Source organism: Formica exsecta, unplaced genomic scaffold, assembly GCF_003651465.1.
Source record: "Formica exsecta isolate Colony F162 unplaced genomic scaffold, ASM365146v1 scaffold233, whole genome shotgun sequence".
In the NCBI taxonomy this organism is placed as follows: domain Eukaryota; kingdom Metazoa; phylum Arthropoda; class Insecta; order Hymenoptera; family Formicidae; genus Formica; species Formica exsecta.
Genome location: NW_021849616.1, coordinates 1,635,601 through 1,658,776, shown reverse-complemented (window position 1 = coordinate 1,658,776; position 23,176 = coordinate 1,635,601). Strand labels below are relative to the sequence as shown.

The window sequence follows — 23,176 nt, the reverse complement described above, 5'->3', positions numbered from 1 at the left end:
TCCCATCACGATCCATCGCCGCCAGTATGAAATAAAATCTCCTGCAGGGAATGGCTTATATAACGAGTATTGTACATATTAAAAAAAAGCTTCTTCATGGAAAACATTTACGAAAATATATGTATAATTATATTTAAATGTATTATATTTTTTTTTTTTTTACTTGAATGGTATATATACACACCACGTATTAATAATAAATTTGATCTTTTTATTTGTTTCGTCGAAATTTCTTAGTGTAATAATGTTCCATTGTTCTAAAAGAGGGACATTTAATTATTTGGAATCACATGTCTGCCAGGGAACGCGTCTTACCGGCGATTCCACCATAGTGCAAGAAGCTTAAAGAAGGCGAGAGTATACGCCAAGGTAAGACCGAGACAGTCCATGAGAAGTGAGATATCATTCAAGTCGAAATGCACAAAAACGTATGCGTATTGATAATATTGCACTATCACCATCGTTGTCATGTAAATGACCCAACAGAGAGTCGCGTAAGCCGAATCCGGCCACATGCCAATGAAACGCAAGCCGATTTCGACCGGCCGACTGATGGTACTTATGCGTTTCATTGCGACAGTCACCAAACGCTATAAACTGATGACTACCGAGATGTCAAAGCCCCACAAAGTGAACTTTGTTCAGTGATACATAAACGTCGTTTACTGAATAACCGTACGGAGACGATAAAGCGCAGGTCTTTCTACGATCGATTATAATTATACTCGACTATTTTAATGCCATTAGTTCTTAAGAGATTATAAGTATACCGAATAAAAAACAAAACGCGTACTTATTTTTCATTATCCTTTAAAATGGCGCATTTAATAGTGCATAATTGCCTTAGAAATTTCTAAATTTGAAGAAGATCAATTCTAATAACATCTATATCCAACGGAAAAAAAACCTATGCGCGACATTTTTGAAAAAAATGATAATATTTGCGAGCAGAAAACGAATGTAATATGAAAGAAAGTTGTAGAGAATATTTATTAGCTATTAAGTTCAATTAATAGCGTTCAACGAGAAAGCTGGATTATTACTAATGATGGTAATGTTTTATACATTTTCTAAATAATGTTATTTCATGCACGACAGAGCTTTGACTTGTACTACTCAAAAAGAATCGTCACAGAATATGCGATAAAATATAATATTTTATATATTTACACATTTAAATATATATACATATATATTTTTATGTGTATAAGTGTTATATAACATTCCGTTCAACAGAATGAAACTAAAGCTATCCCTGCCATATTATATAAGAGTTACGGCATTTCCTTTGCACACAATATCCTTTTGTTATCGTCGTAGAGATTCAAATTAGTATTCCGGTTTTCTAGAGAAGCCTGTCAAATGCAACCCTTTTCACACACACGATCTTTTTTAATACAGCGCACGCAACACAGATATGTATGACGCAGACGATTTCATAATCTGAAGTAATTAAACATCTGGTTTCAGTTTCAGTGATAGAAATTTCTACACATTTACATAAACTTACGGTTGTGAAACCTTCCAAGGACAGATCGGTTATCCTGCCCGCGGTGATGGTCAACCGTTTCTGCGATCTTAACATCAGGAACATTAAGGTTCGACACTCGCTCGGCGTCAGTTCGTACCAGAGACATTCGTATGCGGCGTCACTGATGGATTTACTCTGCAATAGTAATTACGCGATGAATCGCGTCTAATTGCGCTTCTCTCGGAACCTGAGGAATTCTACCGACGCTACATTACGCTTACCTTAGCGCTGAGATATTCCCCGGCATAGCAAAAGACGAATGCCTCGAGAGTTATCGCGACGTAAAAGATGAGGGACTTCGTTATCATCGTAGCACCTTCTTCCGTACCGATGGACTGCAATGTCGAAACATGTTGGTCGCTGCGAGATCGTAAATTTATATTACTATATACATTTATTTATAAATTTGTATACGCTTTATAGAAACTAATATTTCAGATAAACCGTAATTCTGCACATATATACGTGGCGGAAGAAAGAGTAAGAATCATATAAAAAAAAATGCCTGAAGAACATTTAAAAATAGATGAATACGCTAGATATTTAGATTCATAATCAATCAGCAATGCAAGATGTTCAATTAACTTTCGAATAATGAAACCTTTATATACTGATGAGCAAGTTCAAGCCATAGTAAGTCGCATGCGCGAGCAAATCTTAACTTTAATTGCTGGACTTATTACCGATTTTCTAGACGGAAATTTGGATATAGATCAACTAATTGCCCTGCTTGAAAACGTTGAAGACCCTTAAAATAGAATCTACCTATTTGCGCATGCTCATATCCCTATGATTAACATCCAGTAAAATCCCTCTAGTAAAGATTAATTTCGTGCCTAATGTTATTTCCCTAGAATCCACTAGATCAGTCCTAGTTCTCAGCGTTCCTGGGGTATAGCCACAGATATATAGACTGGATTGAGCATTGCGAGATAAACAAAAGCGCGCCCGCTGTAGAAAGAGAGGTACTATATGGGAGGCTTATGTTTGTCCCTTTTTCTAGCATCTCATTGGTGATTTTCTATATGGAAAAAGACAAAATCACCAATGAGATGCTAGGAAAAAAAACAAAATAGGCCTCCTATATAGTATCTCCCTTTCTACAACGAGCGCGTGTTTGTCTATCGCCACGCTCAGTCCATTCTATATGTATGATATTAAAAAAAAATAATAAATATATATATATATATATATATATATATATAAAATCATAACTCACTATTACAATCAAGAAGCCTATACAACAAATGACCAAAGTATTCCAAATGAACTGGAGTAATGCAATGTTCGAGAAGAGATCTTCAACATTGTCTGACAGATCGATGATTCTTTGATGTCTATTAATCAAAACTTTAATAGCGGTCAGAGATGCGTGATTCTTGGAGGAAATTTTTAGCAAGCCTTGCCGCATGATATCAATCTGACCGCTTATATGCAGTACCTAGAACGTTTAATTTTATAGACACTTTAAAGTAGTGCATACTATTTTTTCCAAAAATCTGAAAGCACAAACTCATATTTAAAAATATGAGACTGGAGTATGTAACACAAGATTCGCTTTTAAAAAATCACTGAAAAAAACACTAATAAATAAGTGCAACGTAGAATCATAATATGTATATCATAAAAATAAAATCACAAACTGTAACAAAAGTACAAGAAGAGATAAATAAACATTAATTTCGACCAATGCACGAGTGCACAAAGCAAAAAAAAAAAATTAGATAGCATACATGCATATATATCGTTTTTTCTTATTGAATACAAGGATGTAATACAGAAACAATTATTCGTCTTTTTCCATGTGAATCCGACGAAATTGATTTTGACAATCTTCGAATTATTACACATATAAAGTATAGTCGAAACTTACCAATGTGACAAGCAAAGCGTTTAGCATAGCGATGATACAAGCTACCGATAGATCATGAAACAATTGGATTACTAGTATCAATTCGAAGATCGGAGAGTTGTCAACATTAAAAGGAAATTCCATTTTAATGGGTAACTCGCGAGCCGTAGTTTCCTGATCGTTCTTATGAATCACCGATCGAAGTATCGGCCCACCGATCGTATAAAAGAACACGGACAGCGCATTTGTCGTAATCATCACGTTGGAGCATTGACGAGATAGATCGGCGTGCCTGATCATCGTGGATACGTCTGAATGAATTGCGATCCCGTCGATCCAATCCTTATTTATCGTATCCAGAATGATATGTAGCTTTCTACGGAACGTTTTGAACATTCAGTGCCGTGTTTCTAGCAAGATAGAAAGGAAGTCGAAAAGATTTTCACGGCAAACGTGATTTATGCTCATCCGCGGAGCATTAAAGATAATACTTTACCGACGATTGAACCAGAGATTGATCAGTTTGAGAAACGACAGGCTATAACCCAACGTGATGCTTAGACCGTCTATGATAACCGAGAGATCGCTGATGTCGAAATGCGCCAGGATATACGAATATTGGAAATACTGCACCACAGCCACTGACGCGATGTAAGTCCACCAATTAATATTTGCGTTTATACAACGCGGCCACATGCCGATGAAACGTAGACCTGCTTCGACCGATTCGCTGATGGTGCTCGCGCGTCCCATCGTAGTTTTATCTAACTTCAACATATATTTCTTGCGAGAGACTACGACTTCTATATGCGCATCTCGTCGGCAATCATAGCAAAATACAGAAGACGGGAAGGGGGAGAAAGATACGGCAATAAGACGTCGATCAATCGTAATTGAACTTTGTAGAAATGGCGAACGCGAAATTAAATGCTTGCCAATTTGCTGGATTATAGTCTTTGAAGGAAACATCAAATTATCCACGGGAAAAATCGCTCATTTACGAATTATTTACTTTAAAAATGCATAAAACTTTTTAAAAACTGTTCAGCGTTCGCTGAAAGTGCAAAGAAAAAAATTAAATATACTGAGACAAAAAGTGTACAATGTAAAAGACAATGTAATGCGAATGTTAAAAAGATGAAGAAAAATATGAGGTACATTAGACAATACATTGCATAGTCGTAGAGTTCTGTCAACTGAAACGCTTACCGGCGCGATTACTTCTATTTGAAAATATAACAGAAATTATAAAAGTATAAATTATTTCTTTATATTGAGATTTTTTATATGCAAAAAAGTACTCATATATGTGCAACAATAACGATCATGAAAATCTAAGCACTTTATTATAAACTGCGGAAGGTAATTTTTTATACATCACCAAACATATTGTCTATATTTATCTATAATTTACTTAAGATCATCATCGATTCACATCGTAGATATCGAATCGATATCAGCAAACGAAAATCGATAGAAAAATCCCAATATTTTTAGTTGCACATACCTAATGGACATCTAGACATGATGATTTGTCTTCGAATTTCAATACATCGCATGCAATACTGACACATACGAAATAGAGGCCTTCATGATCTATAAAAATCATATTAAACAATAATCAAATAAAAAATAAAAAAACTGTAAGAAAACAGCATAAATATAAATAAATCAATCAAGTGATAATCAATTAAATATTTTTATGAAGCAAATATTTTTTCAATTAATCGCGTTAAGAGCATTTTAATCGATAATCAGAATGTAAATCGATTATTCAGAATAATGTCAGTGTTATTCGGCCAAAGTATAAATATAGGATTTTATTAACAAAAAATTCAGTGTGAAAAACGCAGTACGGAAATCTTACATTCGTAAATCCCTCTAGCGACAAATCCATGATTTTTCCAGCCGTGATGGTGAGCCTCCTTTGTGATCTCAACATTATAAGCAGGATGAGTTTGCTATCGTTGGGTTTCAAGTCGTACCATATTGACTTGTATGCCGCATCGCTGATCATTTTGCTCTGGAGAAGAGTGTTGCAAAGATGTCGCATTGTCAGAATGAGATTAATGTATAAATCGATATCACATATAAAAAATCGATATTGATATAAAACATCGTTCAAAGTTAGCGATAATTCGGACATAGTATTTTTATTGAAATTACCGCTTTGAATTATTGTATTTGCGTTTTCATCAAGAAATTGTAAAGTTTTGTGTTACTGATTGAAATTATATTTAATATGTAAAAAAGCATCATTAAAAAAAGCTCATGTAAGAAACATATACGTAATTGTTGTGGACACATCATAACATATTCATATTAAAAGAGAGAAAATTCAACTCTACGATTATAAATAGTGATACGTTTTCCATTGTGAAAATGCAATTGCCATTATCTAAAATCATGTATGGCTGAATCGTTTTGATACTTCATCTATACAATGTAAAAGTCTAAGGATTTCTATTGTGCGTTCCGACCTTGGCACTGAGATATTCCCCGCAAAAGCAGAAGATAAACGCCTCTACCATAGCAGCCATGTAAAACACTATAGCTTTCATTAATGCAGAGCCATCGATCGTATCGGAAACTTGTATCGTGCTGATCGACTGCAACATCGAACCGCGTTGTAGATCGTCTTTTCGCGCAATTCATTCGCGTTTTACTGAATGATCCACTCACTGTCACAATCATATACCCTAAGCAGCAGGTCACTAACGTGCTCGACATAAATTGGATCAACGCGATGTAACAGAAGATTCTTTCAATTTTGTTTGAAAAGACGATGATTTTCTGATGTTTACCGATCAGTTCTTTCGTGATAGAGACGGCTAGCTGTAGATTATTTTTTTCCGGAGAGATTTCTCTCAATGCATCGCACAAGATATCTATCTGACCGCTCGCATGAAGGATCTGAAAACATACATCCTTAAAAAAACTTGAATCAAGGAGGAAACAATATAATTAATGCACACATAAAAAAAAAGTATAAATATATTATTATACGAGATATATATTATAACATGTGAGAAATTTTAGAATTTTATAGAACAAGAAGAATAGGGCTTATATAAAGATTTATGTGAGATTACATAATTTTGGAATCTCAAAAGGAGAAGAATAGAGCTTACATGAAAAAATATTTAATTTTTCTCGATTCTAAAATTACAATAATTTTTGCGATAACTACCAAGCTTGCAAGCGTGCTGAATCATAGAATGCAAGAAGTTATAGATTTCAAGATTAATATCTTCACCAGCTCTAGGCATCCTCGCGGATAATCTCGTGCATATTTTGTACGCTAACAAAAGACTGGCTAACTTAGAAAAGCTAATAGGACACATGTTTACAAGAGCATTTTTTTCTTTAATTTGAGATTCCGGAACGACTCTCACATGTTATTCTATATATGCTACAAAAACTAATTGGGGAAGAGAACAAGAGGAAGAGAATCTCCTTTTCCTTGAGTAAAGAGTATTTATCGATATCTAACGATAATAAACATTCAATGTATCTCGTACTTTCCTATGTACAGATATGCATATGGCATATTACTAACAAATACAGTTGTCATACAAAAGAGAAATACCGTGATTCCGCCGTACAAAGGATGTAGTAGCCTAGGGGAAAAATTTTTTTTCGCAGATTCACTCACTAACGTGATGATCAGAGAGTTCAGTATTCCAGTCATGGCGGAGGACGCCAACTGATGAAGAAACTCCAGGCACATAACGAGCTCGTACAACGGCGACTCGTTGCACTCGAACGGAAGCTGCATCTTCAGCGTGAATTCGCGAACAGGCGTGTCGATCGCATCGGCCTCATAGTCGTCAGTATTGGATACGAGAACGCCGATGCCGTAACTAAACGCTCCCATCGAATGAAGACCGATGATCACGTTGGAGAAGCGCCGTGACAGATTGGCCTTACTCGTCATGGTATGCACGTCGTTCACGGTGGCTTCCTTCCAATCTGAGACCATCGCAGCTAGGGCGTCGTAAAATATACTGCGACAGTTTACTCTATTCGTTTACTCTATAGATAATGATTCGCGCTAAGATGGAAACAATTAGAGAAAGCAGACTGATCCTCCGAACGCATATTTAACGGTAAATATAAATATTCTTTACATATTAAAATATGCATGAATATTATTGCAATAATATCATCAAGCAAAACAAGACAAAGAAACCCTCAAAGATAAAAATTATGTTAAGTTCCTTTCTCTTCTATAAATCAATTTTTTATATATAAAAAAATAGTTTTTATACTTTCACAAGAATATAGATAGGAAAAGATACGGGATATAAAATTGTTATTTGAGGGAGAAAAAACTTTTGTTATCATACGAATAAATAAATAAGAATTTTTAAGAATAAAGTACAAATATGACAGTCACAGTTTCCATCTTCGAGTGAGAGGCACGGTGTATAAAATGTTTTCTTACCGACTATTCAACCATAATATAATCAATTTCAGAAGCATCACAGTGTATTCCATAGTGACGCTTAAACCGTCCAAAAGATGCGAGAGATCTCTTGTTCCAAAGTGGATAACAATCCACCAGTACTGACAAGTCTGTATTATGCCTATGGTGAATATCCAGCCGCATCGAAACAATAATGGGTACGGCGCGTTTGGCCAAATCCCGACAATTCGAAGACCAATTTGTATCGAGAGGGCAACAGAATTTGCAACCATCGTTTTACCGCGTCTTGCGTAGCACAGTTTACCGAATTTATACCGAAATTTACATGTATTAGCGTGAAATTTGACCAAGAATTCGGCAGCAAAGTAATCCAAAATACACCTGTGATTTCGCTAACGTTGTAAAGTCACGGACATCAAGATACGTATAACTCTGAAATGACTCTAGAATAGCGAGTTGATCACGTAAAGCTTGAGACGACTAGACGCAGCCGTAGCAAATCACCGACCAATTGTAACCGATCGAGAATACAAGAGTTATACATGAGGCGGAGGGAATTAAAGTTGCAGCAATCAAGCGATGATTACGAAGAGTTGCAAGATCGAAAAGATATAATGTTGTTTTCATTTTATCGTAAAAAATGTCGATGGCAAGGAGAAGAAATATATTATTTACTTGAAAAATGCAAGAGATGTCTTTTTCTACGCTTTACGCGAGAGCAAACGCTTAGAATCTACCATAATGGGCCGTCATAATGACGAACAATTTTCCAAGAAATATGGTGGAAATGGCACCGATCATGCGCGCGTTGATGTTTCCAAGCGCGTACAGTATGCAAACGACGATGTCTATAGAAGTGCAGTGATATCGCGGACTGCGCGTGAAAGAGAGTTTCAGATTCCCGGTTTTTAACGGTTTTAATAATGAAATTTTTGGTAAATATATACTAATATATAGTAAAATTGTTCTTAATTAAAACAGCACAATAATTTTTCATTTTTTTTTTATATACGTTCATTCTCTTGTATCATGGTCAGATATTTGATCCAATGAAGAGGAACAAAGAACGGCAACAATTCACACGCTAAAAATAATGTTATAGGTGAGATAGAATTATATTAACTAAACGGCTTTTCTCTGTGTCATATTATCAAGTCGTTTAGTATAATCCATTTACAGTAGGAAATGGATAATACTTTGACATTCACAGCCAGTGTATACAGTTTTATATACGCTTTATCGGCATCAATACATTGCATATAAAACAGACATATACGACGCAGAGGCTTTCAAACTCTGAAAAATTAAATAAAATGTAATGAATCAATTTACTCTGTAGTAAGTAGATTTCAATTAAATAAAACAGTTTAATCATATTATAAACAAAATAAATGATATAAATTATGTTTAATCATATCTGTTTTTTAACAATTGTTACACAAATAATGTAAAATAAGTATCAAATTTCCAAAATTACTATTACACGTGATATATTGTCAATTTTATTGTCCTTAAATTATATTATCCCGTTTCAAATTAAATTAATTTAATTAGCTGTCCTTTCATAATTATACTTGGAAACATTTAAGTGCTAAATACGAACAGCCAATATTGATCTCGTAAACAGTGCATTGTCATCAAATTATAATTTAAATGTACATTACGATATCTATTCTTAAATTTATATATGCGTAACTATAAAAAAATCCACAGTTCCGTCATTACAGAAATCTTACGTCTGTGAATCCTTCCAACGATAAATCCATAAATTTTCCCGCAGTGATCGTCAGCCGCCTTTGCGATCTCATTATCACAAACAGCAGAATACGACTATCTCGAGGCTTGAGATCGTACCAAAGCGATTCGTATGTCGTATCAGCGATCGTTCTGCTCTAGAATGCAAACGAGGGACAGGTACGTGGAGAAGGATGGAAGAATGAAAAACGCGAAGCCAGGTGCGTCAGGTGCGTCAGGTGCTTCGGCACTCGCGAGCGCAGTGCTTTATTATCGCGTAAGTATTAGCCCATTACTTTTACACTAGCAACATAACTTAATGGCTTTTTTTTGTGCGAAAAGATTCTCTATCGTGGTGATTTCAGATACTCACTTTATTGCTGATATATTCGCCAGCGAAACAAAAGATAAATGCCTCCAAGGTGATAGCAAGGTAGAAAAATACAGTCTTTACCAACATCCTGATACCTTCGTTTGTGCCCAATGACTGTAAGCCAAGAAGATGATCAGGAAGAACGTTCGACGATTGCTATAACGCAGAGGTCTCAGACAACAAGGGAGCAACAAGTGGATAATTTTCCCTCTCCCCTATCATATGCGGCCCATAACGGGCCCCCGATTAATTCTGTAGCTTTTCAGCAAAGTTGATTCCTCCTTTGACATCACTATATCGAAACAGTGCTCGTACATTCAAAAATCGCTTTTAATTGTACACATATATGTAGGTAAGTCAAATATAAATCGAACTTTTTCCAAAACATTTTATTGGATCAAAATATTTCCAACGCACACCCAAATCATTTTTCTACATAACGATCATGAAAATCTAAGCACTTTATTATAAACTGCGGAAGGTAATTTTTTATACATCACCAAACATATTGTCTATATTTATCTATAATTTACTTAAGATCATCATCGATTCACATCGTAGATATCGAATCGATATCAGCAAACGAAAATCGATAGAAAAATCCCAATATTTTTAGTTGCACATACCTAATGGACATCTAGACATGATGATTTGTCTTCGAATTTCAATACATCGCATGCAATACTGACACATACGAAATAGAGGCCTTCATGATCTATAAAAATCATATTAAACAATAATCAAATAAAAAATAAAAAAACTGTAAGAAAACAGCATAAATATAAATAAATCAATCAAGTGATAATCAATTAAATATTTTTATGAAGCAAATATTTTTTCAATTAATCGCGTTAAGAGCATTTTAATCGATAATCAGAATGTAAATCGATTATTCAGAATAATGTCAGTGTTATTCGGCCAAAGTATATAGGATTTTATTAACAAAAAATTCAGTGTGAAAAACGCAGTACGGAAATCTTACATTCGTAAATCCCTCTAGCGACAAATCCATGATTTTTCCAGCCGTGATGGTGAGCCTCCTTTGTGATCTCAACATTATAAGCAGGATGAGTTTGCTATCGTTGGGTTTCAAGTCGTACCATATTGACTTGTATGCCGCATCGCTGATCATTTTGCTCTGGAGAAGAGTGTTGCAAAGATGTCGCATTGTCAGAATGAGATTAATGTATAAATCGATATCACATATAAAAAATCGATATTGATATAAAACATCGTTCAAAGTTAGCGATAATTCGGACATAGTATTTTTATTGAAATTACCGCTTTGAATTATTGTATTTGCGTTTTCATCAAGAAATTGTAAAGTTTTGTGTTACTGATTGAAATTATATTTAATATGTAAAAAAGCATCATTAAAAAAAGCTCATGTAAGAAACATATACGTAATTGTTGTGGACACATCATAACATATTCATATTAAAAGAGAGAAAATTCAACTCTACGATTATAAATAGTGATACGTTTTCCATTGTGAAAATGCAATTGCCATTATCTAAAATCATGTATGGCTGAATCGTTTTGATACTTCATCTATACAATGTAAAAGTCTAAGGATTTCTATTGTGCGTTCCGACCTTGGCACTGAGATATTCCCCGCAAAAGCAGAAGATAAACGCCTCTACCATAGCAGCCATGTAAAACACTATAGCTTTCATTAATGCAGAGCCATCGATCGTATCGGAAACTTGTATCGTGCTGATCGACTGCAACATCGAACCGCGTTGTAGATCGTCTTTTCGCGCAATTCATTCGCGTTTTACTGAATGATCCACTCACTGTCACAATCATATACCCTAAGCAGCAGGTCACTAACGTGCTCGACATAAATTGGATCAACGCGATGTAACAGAAGATTCTTTCAATTTTGTTTGAAAAGACGATGATTTTCTGATGTTTACCGATCAGTTCTTTCGTGATAGAGACGGCTAGCTGTAGATTATTTTTTTCCGGAGAGATTTCTCTCAATGCATCGCACAAGATATCTATCTGACCGCTCGCATGAAGGATCTGAAAACATACATCCTTAAAAAAACTTGAATCAAGGAGGAAACAATATAATTAATGCACACATAAAAAAAAAGTATAAATATATTATTATACGAGATATATATTATAACATGTGAGAAATTTTAGAATTTTATAGAACAAGAAGAATAGGGCTTATATAAAGATTTATGTGAGATTACATAATTTTGGAATCTCAAAAGGAGAAGAATAGAGCTTACATGAAAAAATATTTAATTTTTCTCGATTCTAAAATTACAATAATTTTTGCGATAACTACCAAGCTTGCAAGCGTGCTGAATCATAGAATGCAAGAAGTTATAGATTTCAAGATTAATATCTTCACCAGCTCTAGGCATCCTCGCGGATAATCTCGTGCATATTTTGTACGCTAACAAAAGACTGGCTAACTTAGAAAAGCTAATAGGACACATGTTTACAAGAGCATTTTTTTCTTTGATTTGAGATTCCGGAACGACTCTCACATGTTATTCTATATATGCTACAAAAACTAATTGGGGAAGAGAACAAGAGGAAGAGAATCTCCTTTTCCTTGAGTAAAGAGTATTTATCGATATCTAACGATAATAAACATTCAATGTATCTCGTACTTTCCTATGTACAGATATGCATATGGCATATTACTAACAAATACAGTTGTCATACAAAAGAGAAATACCGTGATTCCGCCGTACAAAGGATGTAGTAGCCTAGGGGAAAAATTTTTTTTCGCAGATTCACTCACTAACGTGATGATCAGAGAGTTCAGTATTCCAGTCATGGCGGAGGACGCCAACTGATGAAGAAACTCCAGGCACATAACGAGCTCGTACAACGGCGACTCGTTGCACTCGAACGGAAGCTGCATCTTCAGCGTGAATTCGCGAACAGGCGTGTCGATCGCATCGGCCTCATAGTCGTCAGTATTGGATACGAGAACGCCGATGCCGTAACTAAACGCTCCCATCGAATGAAGACCGATGATCACGTTGGAGAAGCGCCGTGACAGATTGGCCTTACTCGTCATGGTATGCACGTCGTTCACGGTGGCTTCCTTCCAATCTGAGACCATCGCAGCTAGGGCGTCGTAAAATATACTGCGACAGTTTACTCTATTCGTTTACTCTATAGATAATGATTCGCGCTAAGATGGAAACAATTAGAGAAAGCAGACTGATCCTCCGAACGCATATTTAACGGTAAATATAAATATTCTTTACATATTAAAATATGCATGAATATTATTGCAATAATATCATCAAGCAAAACAAGACAAAGAGAAACCCTCAAAGATAAAAATTATGTTAAGTTCCTTTCTCTTCTATAAATCAATTTTTTATATATAAAAAAATAGTTTTTATACTTTCACAAGAATATAGATAGGAAAAGATACGGGATATAAAATTGTTATTTGAGGGAGAAAAAACTTTTGTTATCATACGAATAAATAAATAAGAATTTTTAAGAATAAAGTACAAATATGACAGTCACAGTTTCCATCTTCGAGTGAGAGGCACGGTGTATAAAATGTTTTCTTACCGACTATTCAACCATAATATAATCAATTTCAGAAGCATCACAGTGTATTCCATAGTGACGCTTAAACCGTCCAAAAGATGCGAGAGATCTCTTGTTCCAAAGTGGATAACAATCCACCAGTACTGACAAGTCTGTATTATGCCTATGGTGAATATCCAGCCGCATCGAAACAATAATGGGTACGGCGCGTTTGGCCAAATCCCGACAATTCGAAGACCAATTTGTATCGAGAGGGCAACAGAATTTGCAACCATCGTTTTACCGCGTCTTGCGTAGCACAGTTTACCGAATTTATACCGAAATTTACATGTATTAGCGTGAAATTTGACCAAGAATTCGGCAGCAAAGTAATCCAAAATACACCTGTGATTTCGCTAACGTTGTAAAGTCACGGACATCAAGATACGTATAACTCTGAAATGACTCTAGAATAGCGAGTTGATCACGTAAAGCTTGAGACGACTAGACGCAGCCGTAGCAAATCACCGACCAATTGTAACCGATCGAAAATACAAGAGTTATACATGAGGCGGAGGGAATTAAAGTTGCAGCAATCAAGCGATGATTACGAAGAGTTGCAAGATCGAAAAGATATAATGTTGTTTTCATTTTATCGTAAAAAATGTCGATGGCAAGGAGAAGAAATATATTATTTACTTGAAAAATGCAAGAGATGTCTTTTTCTACGCTTTACGCGAGAGCAAACGCTTAGAATCTACCATAATGGGCCGTCATAATGACGAACAATTTTCCAAGAAATATGGTGGAAATGGCACCGATCATGCGCGCGTTGATGTTTCCAAGCGCGTACAGTATGCAAACGACGATGTCTATAGAAGTGCAGTGATATCGCGGACTGCGCGTGAAAGAGAGTTTCAGATTCCCGGTTTTTAACGGTTTTAATAATGAAATTTTTGGTAAATATATACTAATATATAGTAAAATTGTTCTTAATTAAAACAGCACAATAATTTTTCATTTTTTTTTTATATACGTTCATTCTCTTGTATCATGGTCAGATATTTGATCCAATGAAGAGGAACAAAGAACGGCAACAATTCACACGCTAAAAATAATGTTATAGGTGAGATAGAATTATATTAACTAAACGGCTTTTCTCTGTGTCATATTATCAAGTCGTTTAGTATAATCCATTTACAGTAGGAAATGGATAATACTTTGACATTCACAGCCAGTGTATACAGTTTTATATACGCTTTATCGGCATCAATACATTGCATATAAAACAGACATATACGACGCAGAGGCTTTCAAACTCTGAAAAATTAAATAAAATGTAATGAATCAATTTACTCTGTAGTAAGTAGATTTCAATTAAATAAAACAGTTTAATCATATTATAAACAAAATAAATGATATAAATTATGTTTAATCATATCTGTTTTTTAACAATTGTTACACAAATAATGTAAAATAAGTATCAAATTTCCAAAATTACTATTACACGTGATATATTGTCAATTTTATTGTCCTTAAATTATATTATCCCGTTTCAAATTAAATTAATTTAATTAGCTGTCCTTTCATAATTATACTTGGAAACATTTAAGTGCTAAATACGAACAGCCAATATTGATCTCGTAAACAGTGCATTGTCATCAAATTATAATTTAAATGTACATTACGATATCTATTCTTAAATTTATATATGCGTAACTATAAAAAAATCCACAGTTCCGTCATTACAGAAATCTTACGTCTGTGAATCCTTCCAACGATAAATCCATAAATTTTCCCGCAGTGATCGTCAGCCGCCTTTGCGATCTCATTATCACAAACAGCAGAATACGACTATCTCGAGGCTTGAGATCGTACCAAAGCGATTCGTATGTCGTATCAGCGATCGTTCTGCTCTAGAATGCAAACGAGGGACAGGTACGTGGAGAAGGATGGAAGAATGAAAAACGCGAAGCCAGGTGCGTCAGGTGCGTCAGGTGCTTCGGCACTCGCGAGCGCAGTGCTTTATTATCGCGTAAGTATTAGCCCATTACTTTTACACTAGCAACATAACTTAATGGCTTTTTTTTGTGCGAAAAGATTCTCTATCGTGGTGATTTCAGATACTCACTTTATTGCTGATATATTCGCCAGCGAAACAAAAGATAAATGCCTCCAAGGTGATAGCAAGGTAGAAAAATACAGTCTTTACCAACATCCTGATACCTTCGTTTGTGCCCAATGACTGTAAGCCAAGAAGATGATCAGGAAGAACGTTCGACGATTGCTATAACGCAGAGGTCTCAGACAACAAGGGAGCAACAAGTGGATAATTTTCCCTCTCCCCTATCATATGCGGCCCATAACGGGCCCCCGATTAATTCTGTAGCTTTTCAGCAAAGTTGATTCCTCCTTTGACATCACTATATCGAAACAGTGCTCGTACATTCAAAAATCGCTTTTAATTGTACACATATATGTAGGTAAGTCAAATATAAATCGAACTTTTTCCAAAACATTTTATTGGATCAAAATATTTCCAACGCACACCCAAATCATTTTTCTACATAATTTCCATTAACATCTAACGGCTTCGGACACATCCCACTACTTTTTATGACACGGAAATAAAAACTGACAATCCGGTGACAAAAATGCTTAGATTTTAGTAGAAACTATGTAGAAAAATTACTTGGGTGTGTGTTGGAAATATTTTGATCCAATAAAAATGTTTCGGGAAAAATTCGAATTATATTTGACTTGCCCACGTATAAGACAAACCTTGTATTTATGCTGTTAAATGCGACATTTAATCCGCATAAGTGTATGTAAATCTGAGACCACTGTTATAAAGTATTAACAGATGATATTAAAAAGAAAAATGTGTATAAAACGAAGCGGTGTCTTAAAATGCAATTGAAATTTTATGTTATTATCCGTTCTTAATTAAATGTATAAAAGCCCAAAGTACATTCAACATGCATGTATAAGTAAAATAATATATATACACACACATTGCAATTTGTTATAAAGCGCAATGATTAATAAAATTAAAAAAATTAGTGAAAAAAATTTCAAGTATGTACGAGATGAGATATACTTAAAAAATTTTAATACAACGAATATTTGCAGATCGGATACTTACAGTTGCTATGAGAAACCCGATGCAACATATGATCATCGTATTCGATATAAATTGCATCAGCGCGATAGGGGAGAAAAGATTCTCGATGTTGTCCGAAAAAGCAATAATCTTATGATGTTTATTGATTAAGGATCTCACAATAGCAGTAGATAAACCATGTTTATTATCCTTAGGATAAATCTCTTCTATCTGCTGTTGCATAATGTCTATTTGTCCACCAATGTGCAACATCTACGCATATCATGATAATTATTCAGTTATGAGTAATATTGACTAAGCATACATTTAAACCAATAAAGCATCAGGAGCTCAAGACAGAACGTGGTCACGTTCGTCCATTACGGGCAGGAAGGTGGAATAACCGGAAGCGAAATTACTCAACCCCTAAAGACTGCACGGAATCGTGAAAGACCCGACATTACATTGACATGCGCAAAGATCGCGGATCGAAATGGGAATCGATCAAATGGGAAGAATGACAGATTTAAGAGAGGGGATATATGAGACCCTTACTATATAAGAGGGAGGTACAATATAAGAATATATGATCTGGCAATCGATCGCTCTTCGGGATCGAATTTATTAGTCTTTGCATGACGCGTGCGTTCTCTATCGTATCGTTTCGCGTCCTTTAATTTCTTCCACTTTATTTCATTTTTCTTAAACCAAGCATTTTTTTGACTTCACATATCCGTAATAATACAAGTATCGGCGCATTATTAATTATTATTTATCAGTTCAAAATTTTAAAGAAAAAATGTTTATAGAGAAATATTTGCCCGATTTTTGGTTGATATTTTTATTACCTTTGAAAAAAACAAAATACTGGTTTATTTAATTACCAGTAATTTGATTCTCATATTTAATATAATATTTCCTAGAATAGATTTTCTTTATTAAACTTCCTTTTTTCTTATGTAACTTAACTAAAAAGAAAAGAGAAAAAATTCTAGGATACAGGTTCCGTAGGGAAATTATATTACATGCATCTACAATATTTATTATTTATTATCACAATCTTGACCTATTGTGTGTGAATCTTATCATGGAGACATCTTCTAATTAATGCATCTTGCATTTGCGTTTCATCAAAAAGTTGAAAAAAATATTATGTTATTAAAATTATAAAAATTACAAACTGTGACATATAAATAACACAATAAGAAAGATCATAAATGCTGTTGATAATAACTTACCAAAGTAACGATTAATGCATCGAGCATACCAATAGTGGAGGCAACCGCCATTAAATGAAGGAATTGGACGCACGCCACAATCTCGTAGATTGGCGATTCGCAAAAAACGAAAGGCAATTCCATCTTTATAAGCAATTGGCGACAATCGTCATTGATCGGCTTGCGAAAATCGATGGTCGCGATACTGTAAAGCAATACCGCCGTCGAGTAAATACCGATGACCACTTTCGAGTAACGATGTGAGAGGATCGCTTTGTCGATCATGACATACATGCTGGAATACTCATACCAGTCATTGGACATCGCCCTCAGAATATCGTTGAATATTCTGCAATACAACACTTCACAACGTTATGCAACAATAATGTATTTTACATTTGTGAGATGCCGTTAAAATGTGCTTTTGCCAATTCACAAAAGAAGGCGAAGCTCACGGAAGGAAACACGATTTGAATAAATTGATTACCAATATCGTTTATTTTTCATCAAAAATAGAATTTGTAATTATCAAACATCAAATATCTATATTAAAAATATATTTTTATATAAATTATATACATATTGGTGCCACATAAAAATATGGCAATTTTTCAAATCAATGAAAAAATATAGAGAACACATACCGATTATTAATCCATAGGATAATCAGCTTGAAAAAAAGAAGGTTGTACGGTAAGGTAGTGCTTAAACCATCTATCAGATTCGGCAGCTCCTCGATTTTGAAGTGCGTCAGAAGATATTGATACTGGAAGATCAGCCCTGTTCCCATCACAATCGACCAAAGTAATCTAAAGATAATAGAAGAATTTGGCCAAATCCCGGTGAAACGGAGGCCGATTTCAACCGGTCGACTGACAGTGCTGGTCGGTACCATCGGCGCCGTTTCCGTTCCGAACGAATCCCGAGCAAAAGTATCTGACGAAGCTACGTACGATCGCTGCGAGCTTACCGGAGGATGAGCTTCCAGATGTTAACATGAATCTCAGATGCAGCCCCACTTTAACAGCCACCGACCAATCGCGAACGCTAGACGTGTATTTTCGTCAGAGTGCTTAGGAATGCAGGAAAAAGTTGCCGCGATCGAACGATGATTGCAGACTTCGGGCAAGGAATCGGCGAGAGTGGTACTTGGTAACTTCCGGAACAGGAAAACCGCCTGTCTCGCTGTTATTGCAGGTGATTTACTTTAAAAATTCAAGCAGAAATAGGGAAAAGCGCGATGCTTCAGTGCAAAAACGTAAAAATTGTCGAAGTGACCGTCGTGATCGTCAAGAGAAGTTTCCGGAACAAAAGATAGTGGTGAATCTTCGCGGACGATCGGCAGAAATGCATAAAGAAGTGCAACAGAGAATGAGAGAGGCAAAGAAAAAGAATTGACTTCCAAAATGTATGTAATCACGGTTTATATTCATGTGCACGATTTAAAGTGATCCTGGAATCAGGAGTATATCTTATATGTTGGGAAACTGACACATTTATCTGACGCTTATATCTACATTTACCCTGAACGAGAGAGAAAATTTCGATAAACACCTGAATTTTGTACAATGCGAAAGATAAACATGGTAGAATAAATGCTGCTATATATTTTTAAATTATAAGGATACATTTAGCGTGTAAATCTTTGCATTCCGCTCTTTTTCCTTTTCCCGAAATTTATAAGGAAAATGTGAAACGTGTATAAAGGAAACGACAACTGAATAAAACGTAAAAATAAATTTATCTGACGCTTATATCTACATTTACCCTGAACGAGAGAGAAAATTTCGATAAACACCTGAATTTTGTACAATGCGAAAGATAAACATGGTAGAATAAATGCTGCTATATATTTTTAAATCATAAGGATACATTTAGCGTGTAAATCTTTGCATTCCGCTCTCGAAATTTATAAGGAAAATGTGAAACGTGTATAAAGGAAACGACAACTGAATAAAACGTAAAAATAAAATATTCATATACTATATAATAACCATGTAATGATAATAAAATATAGATATACATATATGTATATATATGTAGACTATATATAGACTTCGCAGTAGATATTTTTTGCTGATTAAGACATTGCAAGCAACACCGATACATAAGATGCTGAAGCTTTTAAAGTCTGAAATATAATATTGATTTTATATAAGAAGAACATTCTATATATTAAGTAAAAAAGAACATCGTATATAACTAAAAGAAGATGCACTTTCTCAAATATCTTACGTCCGCAAAAACTTTCAAAGACAAATCGTTAAATTTCCCGATTGTTAAAGTCAATCGTTTCTGTGATCTTAGCATTAAAATCAATAAAATCCGACTTTCACTCGGTTTCGCGTTGTACCAAAGAGCCTCGTAAGCTGTATTTGCAATCGATTTACTCTGTGAAAAAGAGAAAAATCGTTAACAAACATAAAATATTTAAACAGATCGCTATATATTTTGTAAAAAAAACATCAGCCTTTTCAAGATTATATTATCATGTTGAGAGAGATTCGTGCAATAAAATAATTTTTTGCAAAATAAAAATTATTCTTTTATAACACTAATATTTATGAGACAGAGGCTTATTTAAACCTTATTGCTAAGATGTTCTCCAGCAAAGCAAAAAATAAAAGCTTCCAGAGTGATAGCAATGTAAAAAAAAAGAGACTTTAACAGCAAGGCATATCCTTGATGGGTTTGGATAGTCTGAAATATCAAATCGTTACTACCAGGCGTATGCATACATATCGTTTCATTAATACAAAATATTCGTAGACGAGACTCACTGTCACGATCGCGAATGCTATACCACATATGACAAGTGTATTCGTAAGAAACTGCAACAGCGCGATGTAAGAGAAGAGATTCTCGATATTATCCGAGAGCACAATAATATCTTGATGCTTGCGAATAATTGCGCTTGTTGCGTCCTTGTACGACTTGTACTCACGTTTTCCCGAAAATAGCTCGAGCAATCCTCGACACACAATATCTATCTGGCCACTTACGTGTAGTACCTAAAATCAAGGTAGTACTGCGTGAAAGCAAATGGGTCTTACGATTTAGAGAAACGACTTAGCAGATCTTTACATTCGAAATGTGATATGATTATTGCTAATACACGTAGCCAATACAAGTGTTTTAACATCAATTTTTAGGCAAATTTAGAAAAAAAAAAGATCAGAATAATTGTTTATACAACTAAACAATATTAATATAAATCTAAAGAAAGAGAGAATATCAAAGAGAGCGAAAAGAGCTTACCAGTGTTATAACTAGCGCATCCAGCATCCCAATTACCGAGGCGTTACTCAGTAACTGAACAAATTGAACGAACATAACGATTTCATAAACAGGAAAGAATTCGTAAACAAAGGGGAATTGCATTTTAAGAAAGAGCTCCTTTTCAACGGAATCAACATTGATATTGTTAAATTCTATTATTACGGAGATGTAGACTATGACGGCCATAAAATATAAGCTGATAGTCAACATCGAGCAACGATGCGAGAGATTCGCTTTATTCGTCATGATACGCATGTTGTAAGCTATGGAATTGCAGTTGCGCCAATCCCGCGATATCGATGTTAAAATATCGTTAAATAATCTGAAAACATTATCCTTAACGTATATCACACAAATTAGATGTTCATCTAACTAAAATTATGGAAAAGAAAATTGTAACTCTTTGCGGATATGGTATTCACTGCCGATGGATAACTAATTTCTTAAGCTTCTTTGTCGATTTTTTTATCGATAAGATAAGCCAAAAAAATCGTCATATATGATCAACGACTTAATAGAAGACATTTTCGGCCTGTATATCGAAAAATGATTATATATAACAAAATATCTTACCTCTGATTCAGCCAAAGAATAATGAGTTTCAAGCAAAGCAAACTGTAAGGCAGCGAGGTGCTCACGCTGTCTACCAGATTTGGGAAATTATTAGTTTTGATGCAGGCGATGATATATCTGAACTGAAATATTTGCGCGAGACTTAAAGAGATCGTCCAACAGATCCGATATAACATGCTGCGCGGGGAACCGGGCCAAATCCCGATGGCTCGCAGCCCGAATTCGACCGCGGGACTCACGGTGGTCGTGAAACCCATTTTACATTAACTTCCGATTAACGAGACGACTTCTCTTTGACAATATATAAGCTCCCTTAATATCGCCCTTAATGGTAGATGTCCAAAAGTTACCGCAATGTTACTAGTTTGATACGACGTAGGGAATCTCACCGCTCGCCATGCAAGTCGAGTAATCCTCAAGGATTCCGGAGGGGTCGTCGCCCAAGCACGAGCCCTCCGCGGTGGTCGTCGACCGTTCGGAAATTATTCATCGCACATACGAATGGTATATTATAAGAGAAGAAACTACAACCGTATGATTTCAGACTTTTTCTCGACGAAAAGAAGAGATATCGAAATAATAAGTTGTGCGCTTTACATGTCGAGTATCATTGAGGCCGCCATGTTATTTGCTTTAAAAATGCAGAACGGTTGCTCTTTTGCTACTGACAATGAGATATGGTCAAAAGCGAGACGGAGGACTTCGCAAAAAAGGGAATCGAACATTCTCGGCACGACCAGCGTCAAGAGAGTGCAGATTTCTTGTCCCGAGTTGTTCTCTACATATATCTAGTGCTGTATGTGCAGTGTTAAAAAATAATTCATTACTACATAATATATATTAATCACAGAGACATACATATAAAATGAGCTTATTAACAAAAAAAGAGTGCTGATTGTTGTGATTCACATAGTGTTCTTCATATTAGTGAACAAATAAATTTGTTATAAACCGAAATTTCGGTTTCCTTGTCTCTTGATCAATTGACAAACTTATCTTTATCCTAAAAATAAACAGCGAAAAATGAATAAAGTCAGAAAAAGTATCTTTTTTACACAATTTTTAAATAATTCTTTATAATTATTTCTATTGTTATTGATTAAGATAGTGTCGAAGCATTTATTGTACCACAACGAGTTAATTTTAGATAGCAATATCTGTACGCATTATTCCTTTTTTAAATTTCAATATATATGGCATATAATATTTTAATAATGGTGTATAACATCCGGCAATGTAAAATATCGCCAAAAGTGATGATCCAGAATTGTCCTGATAGTTATGACTTACCAATGATTTAAAATATGTCAAGTCAAATATCTGGCAATACTCTCAATACTGGCAATATCTCTTCCTCAAAGTTCCGTTATGATATACAAAATTAATTCAAAACAAAATTCGATAAAATTTATTAAAATAATTTCGCGTGTCTTATTGAGAATTATGTAATTATCTGACAAAAGGCCGCAAAGTAATATATATAAAATAAGTAAAACGTTAATCGTAAAATTAAGGTCTCTTTTCAGCATGGAATTAACTCACTAACAATAAGAGCTTTCGGCA

At 34.9% G+C, this 23,176-nt stretch overlaps 2 protein-coding genes across 2 annotated transcripts in view; both read right to left on the bottom strand.

Annotated features, from left to right (window-relative positions):
- The window catches only part of LOC115235734, a 6,101-nt gene extending 1,850 nt beyond the window's left edge, over positions 1-4,251 (bottom strand). The window contains exons 1-9 of the mRNA XM_029807681.1: positions 3,880-4,251; positions 3,405-3,759; positions 2,751-2,972; positions 1,753-1,866; positions 1,511-1,666; positions 1,400-1,443; positions 726-729; positions 316-590; positions 5-41 (exon numbers count right to left, since the gene is read on the bottom strand). Of these exons, the coding sequence (XP_029663541.1) occupies positions 5-41; positions 316-590; positions 726-729; positions 1,400-1,443; positions 1,511-1,666; positions 1,753-1,866; positions 2,751-2,972; positions 3,405-3,759; positions 3,880-4,160 (1,488 nt within the window). The 5' untranslated portion in view covers positions 4,161-4,251. The remainder of the gene's footprint in view (positions 1-4; positions 42-315; positions 591-725; positions 730-1,399; positions 1,444-1,510; positions 1,667-1,752; positions 1,867-2,750; positions 2,973-3,404; positions 3,760-3,879) is intronic.
- A 294-nt stretch (positions 4,252-4,545) lies between these two features.
- LOC115235733 lies at positions 4,546-22,028 on the bottom strand. The gene is made up of 22 exons (XM_029807680.1): positions 21,614-22,028; positions 21,020-21,362; positions 20,348-20,461; positions 19,980-20,152; positions 18,797-18,966; positions 18,406-18,742; positions 17,783-18,110; positions 16,587-16,817; positions 15,573-15,686; positions 15,202-15,357; positions 14,718-14,761; positions 13,484-13,846; positions 12,690-13,041; positions 11,717-11,947; positions 11,515-11,643; positions 10,902-11,057; positions 9,477-9,481; positions 7,831-8,097; positions 7,039-7,390; positions 5,864-5,992; positions 5,251-5,406; positions 4,546-4,979 (listed from the first exon to the last, which is right to left on the bottom strand). The coding sequence occupies exons 1-22, from the start codon at positions 21,868-21,870 to the stop codon at positions 4,929-4,931; spliced, it is 4,458 nt and encodes a 1,485-aa protein (XP_029663540.1). The 5' UTR covers positions 21,871-22,028; the 3' UTR covers positions 4,546-4,928.
- Positions 22,029-23,176: the final 1,148 nt, after the last annotated feature.

Bases quoted from the DNA above. Each gene is read 5' to 3' on its own strand.
- LOC115235733 (XM_029807680.1), bottom strand. From the start codon at position 21,870: ATGGGTTTCACGACCACCGTGAGTCCCGCGGTCGAATTCGGGCTGCGA. The intron at 15,687-16,586 runs GTAAGTATCCGA...CTTGGCTTACAG, and splicing joins TCGGGTTTCTCATAGCAACT to TCATTGGGCACAAACGAAGG. The intron at 4,980-5,250 runs GTAAGATTTCCG...TGATTTTTATAG, and splicing joins CGCTAGAGGGATTTACGAAT to ATCATGAAGGCCTCTATTTC.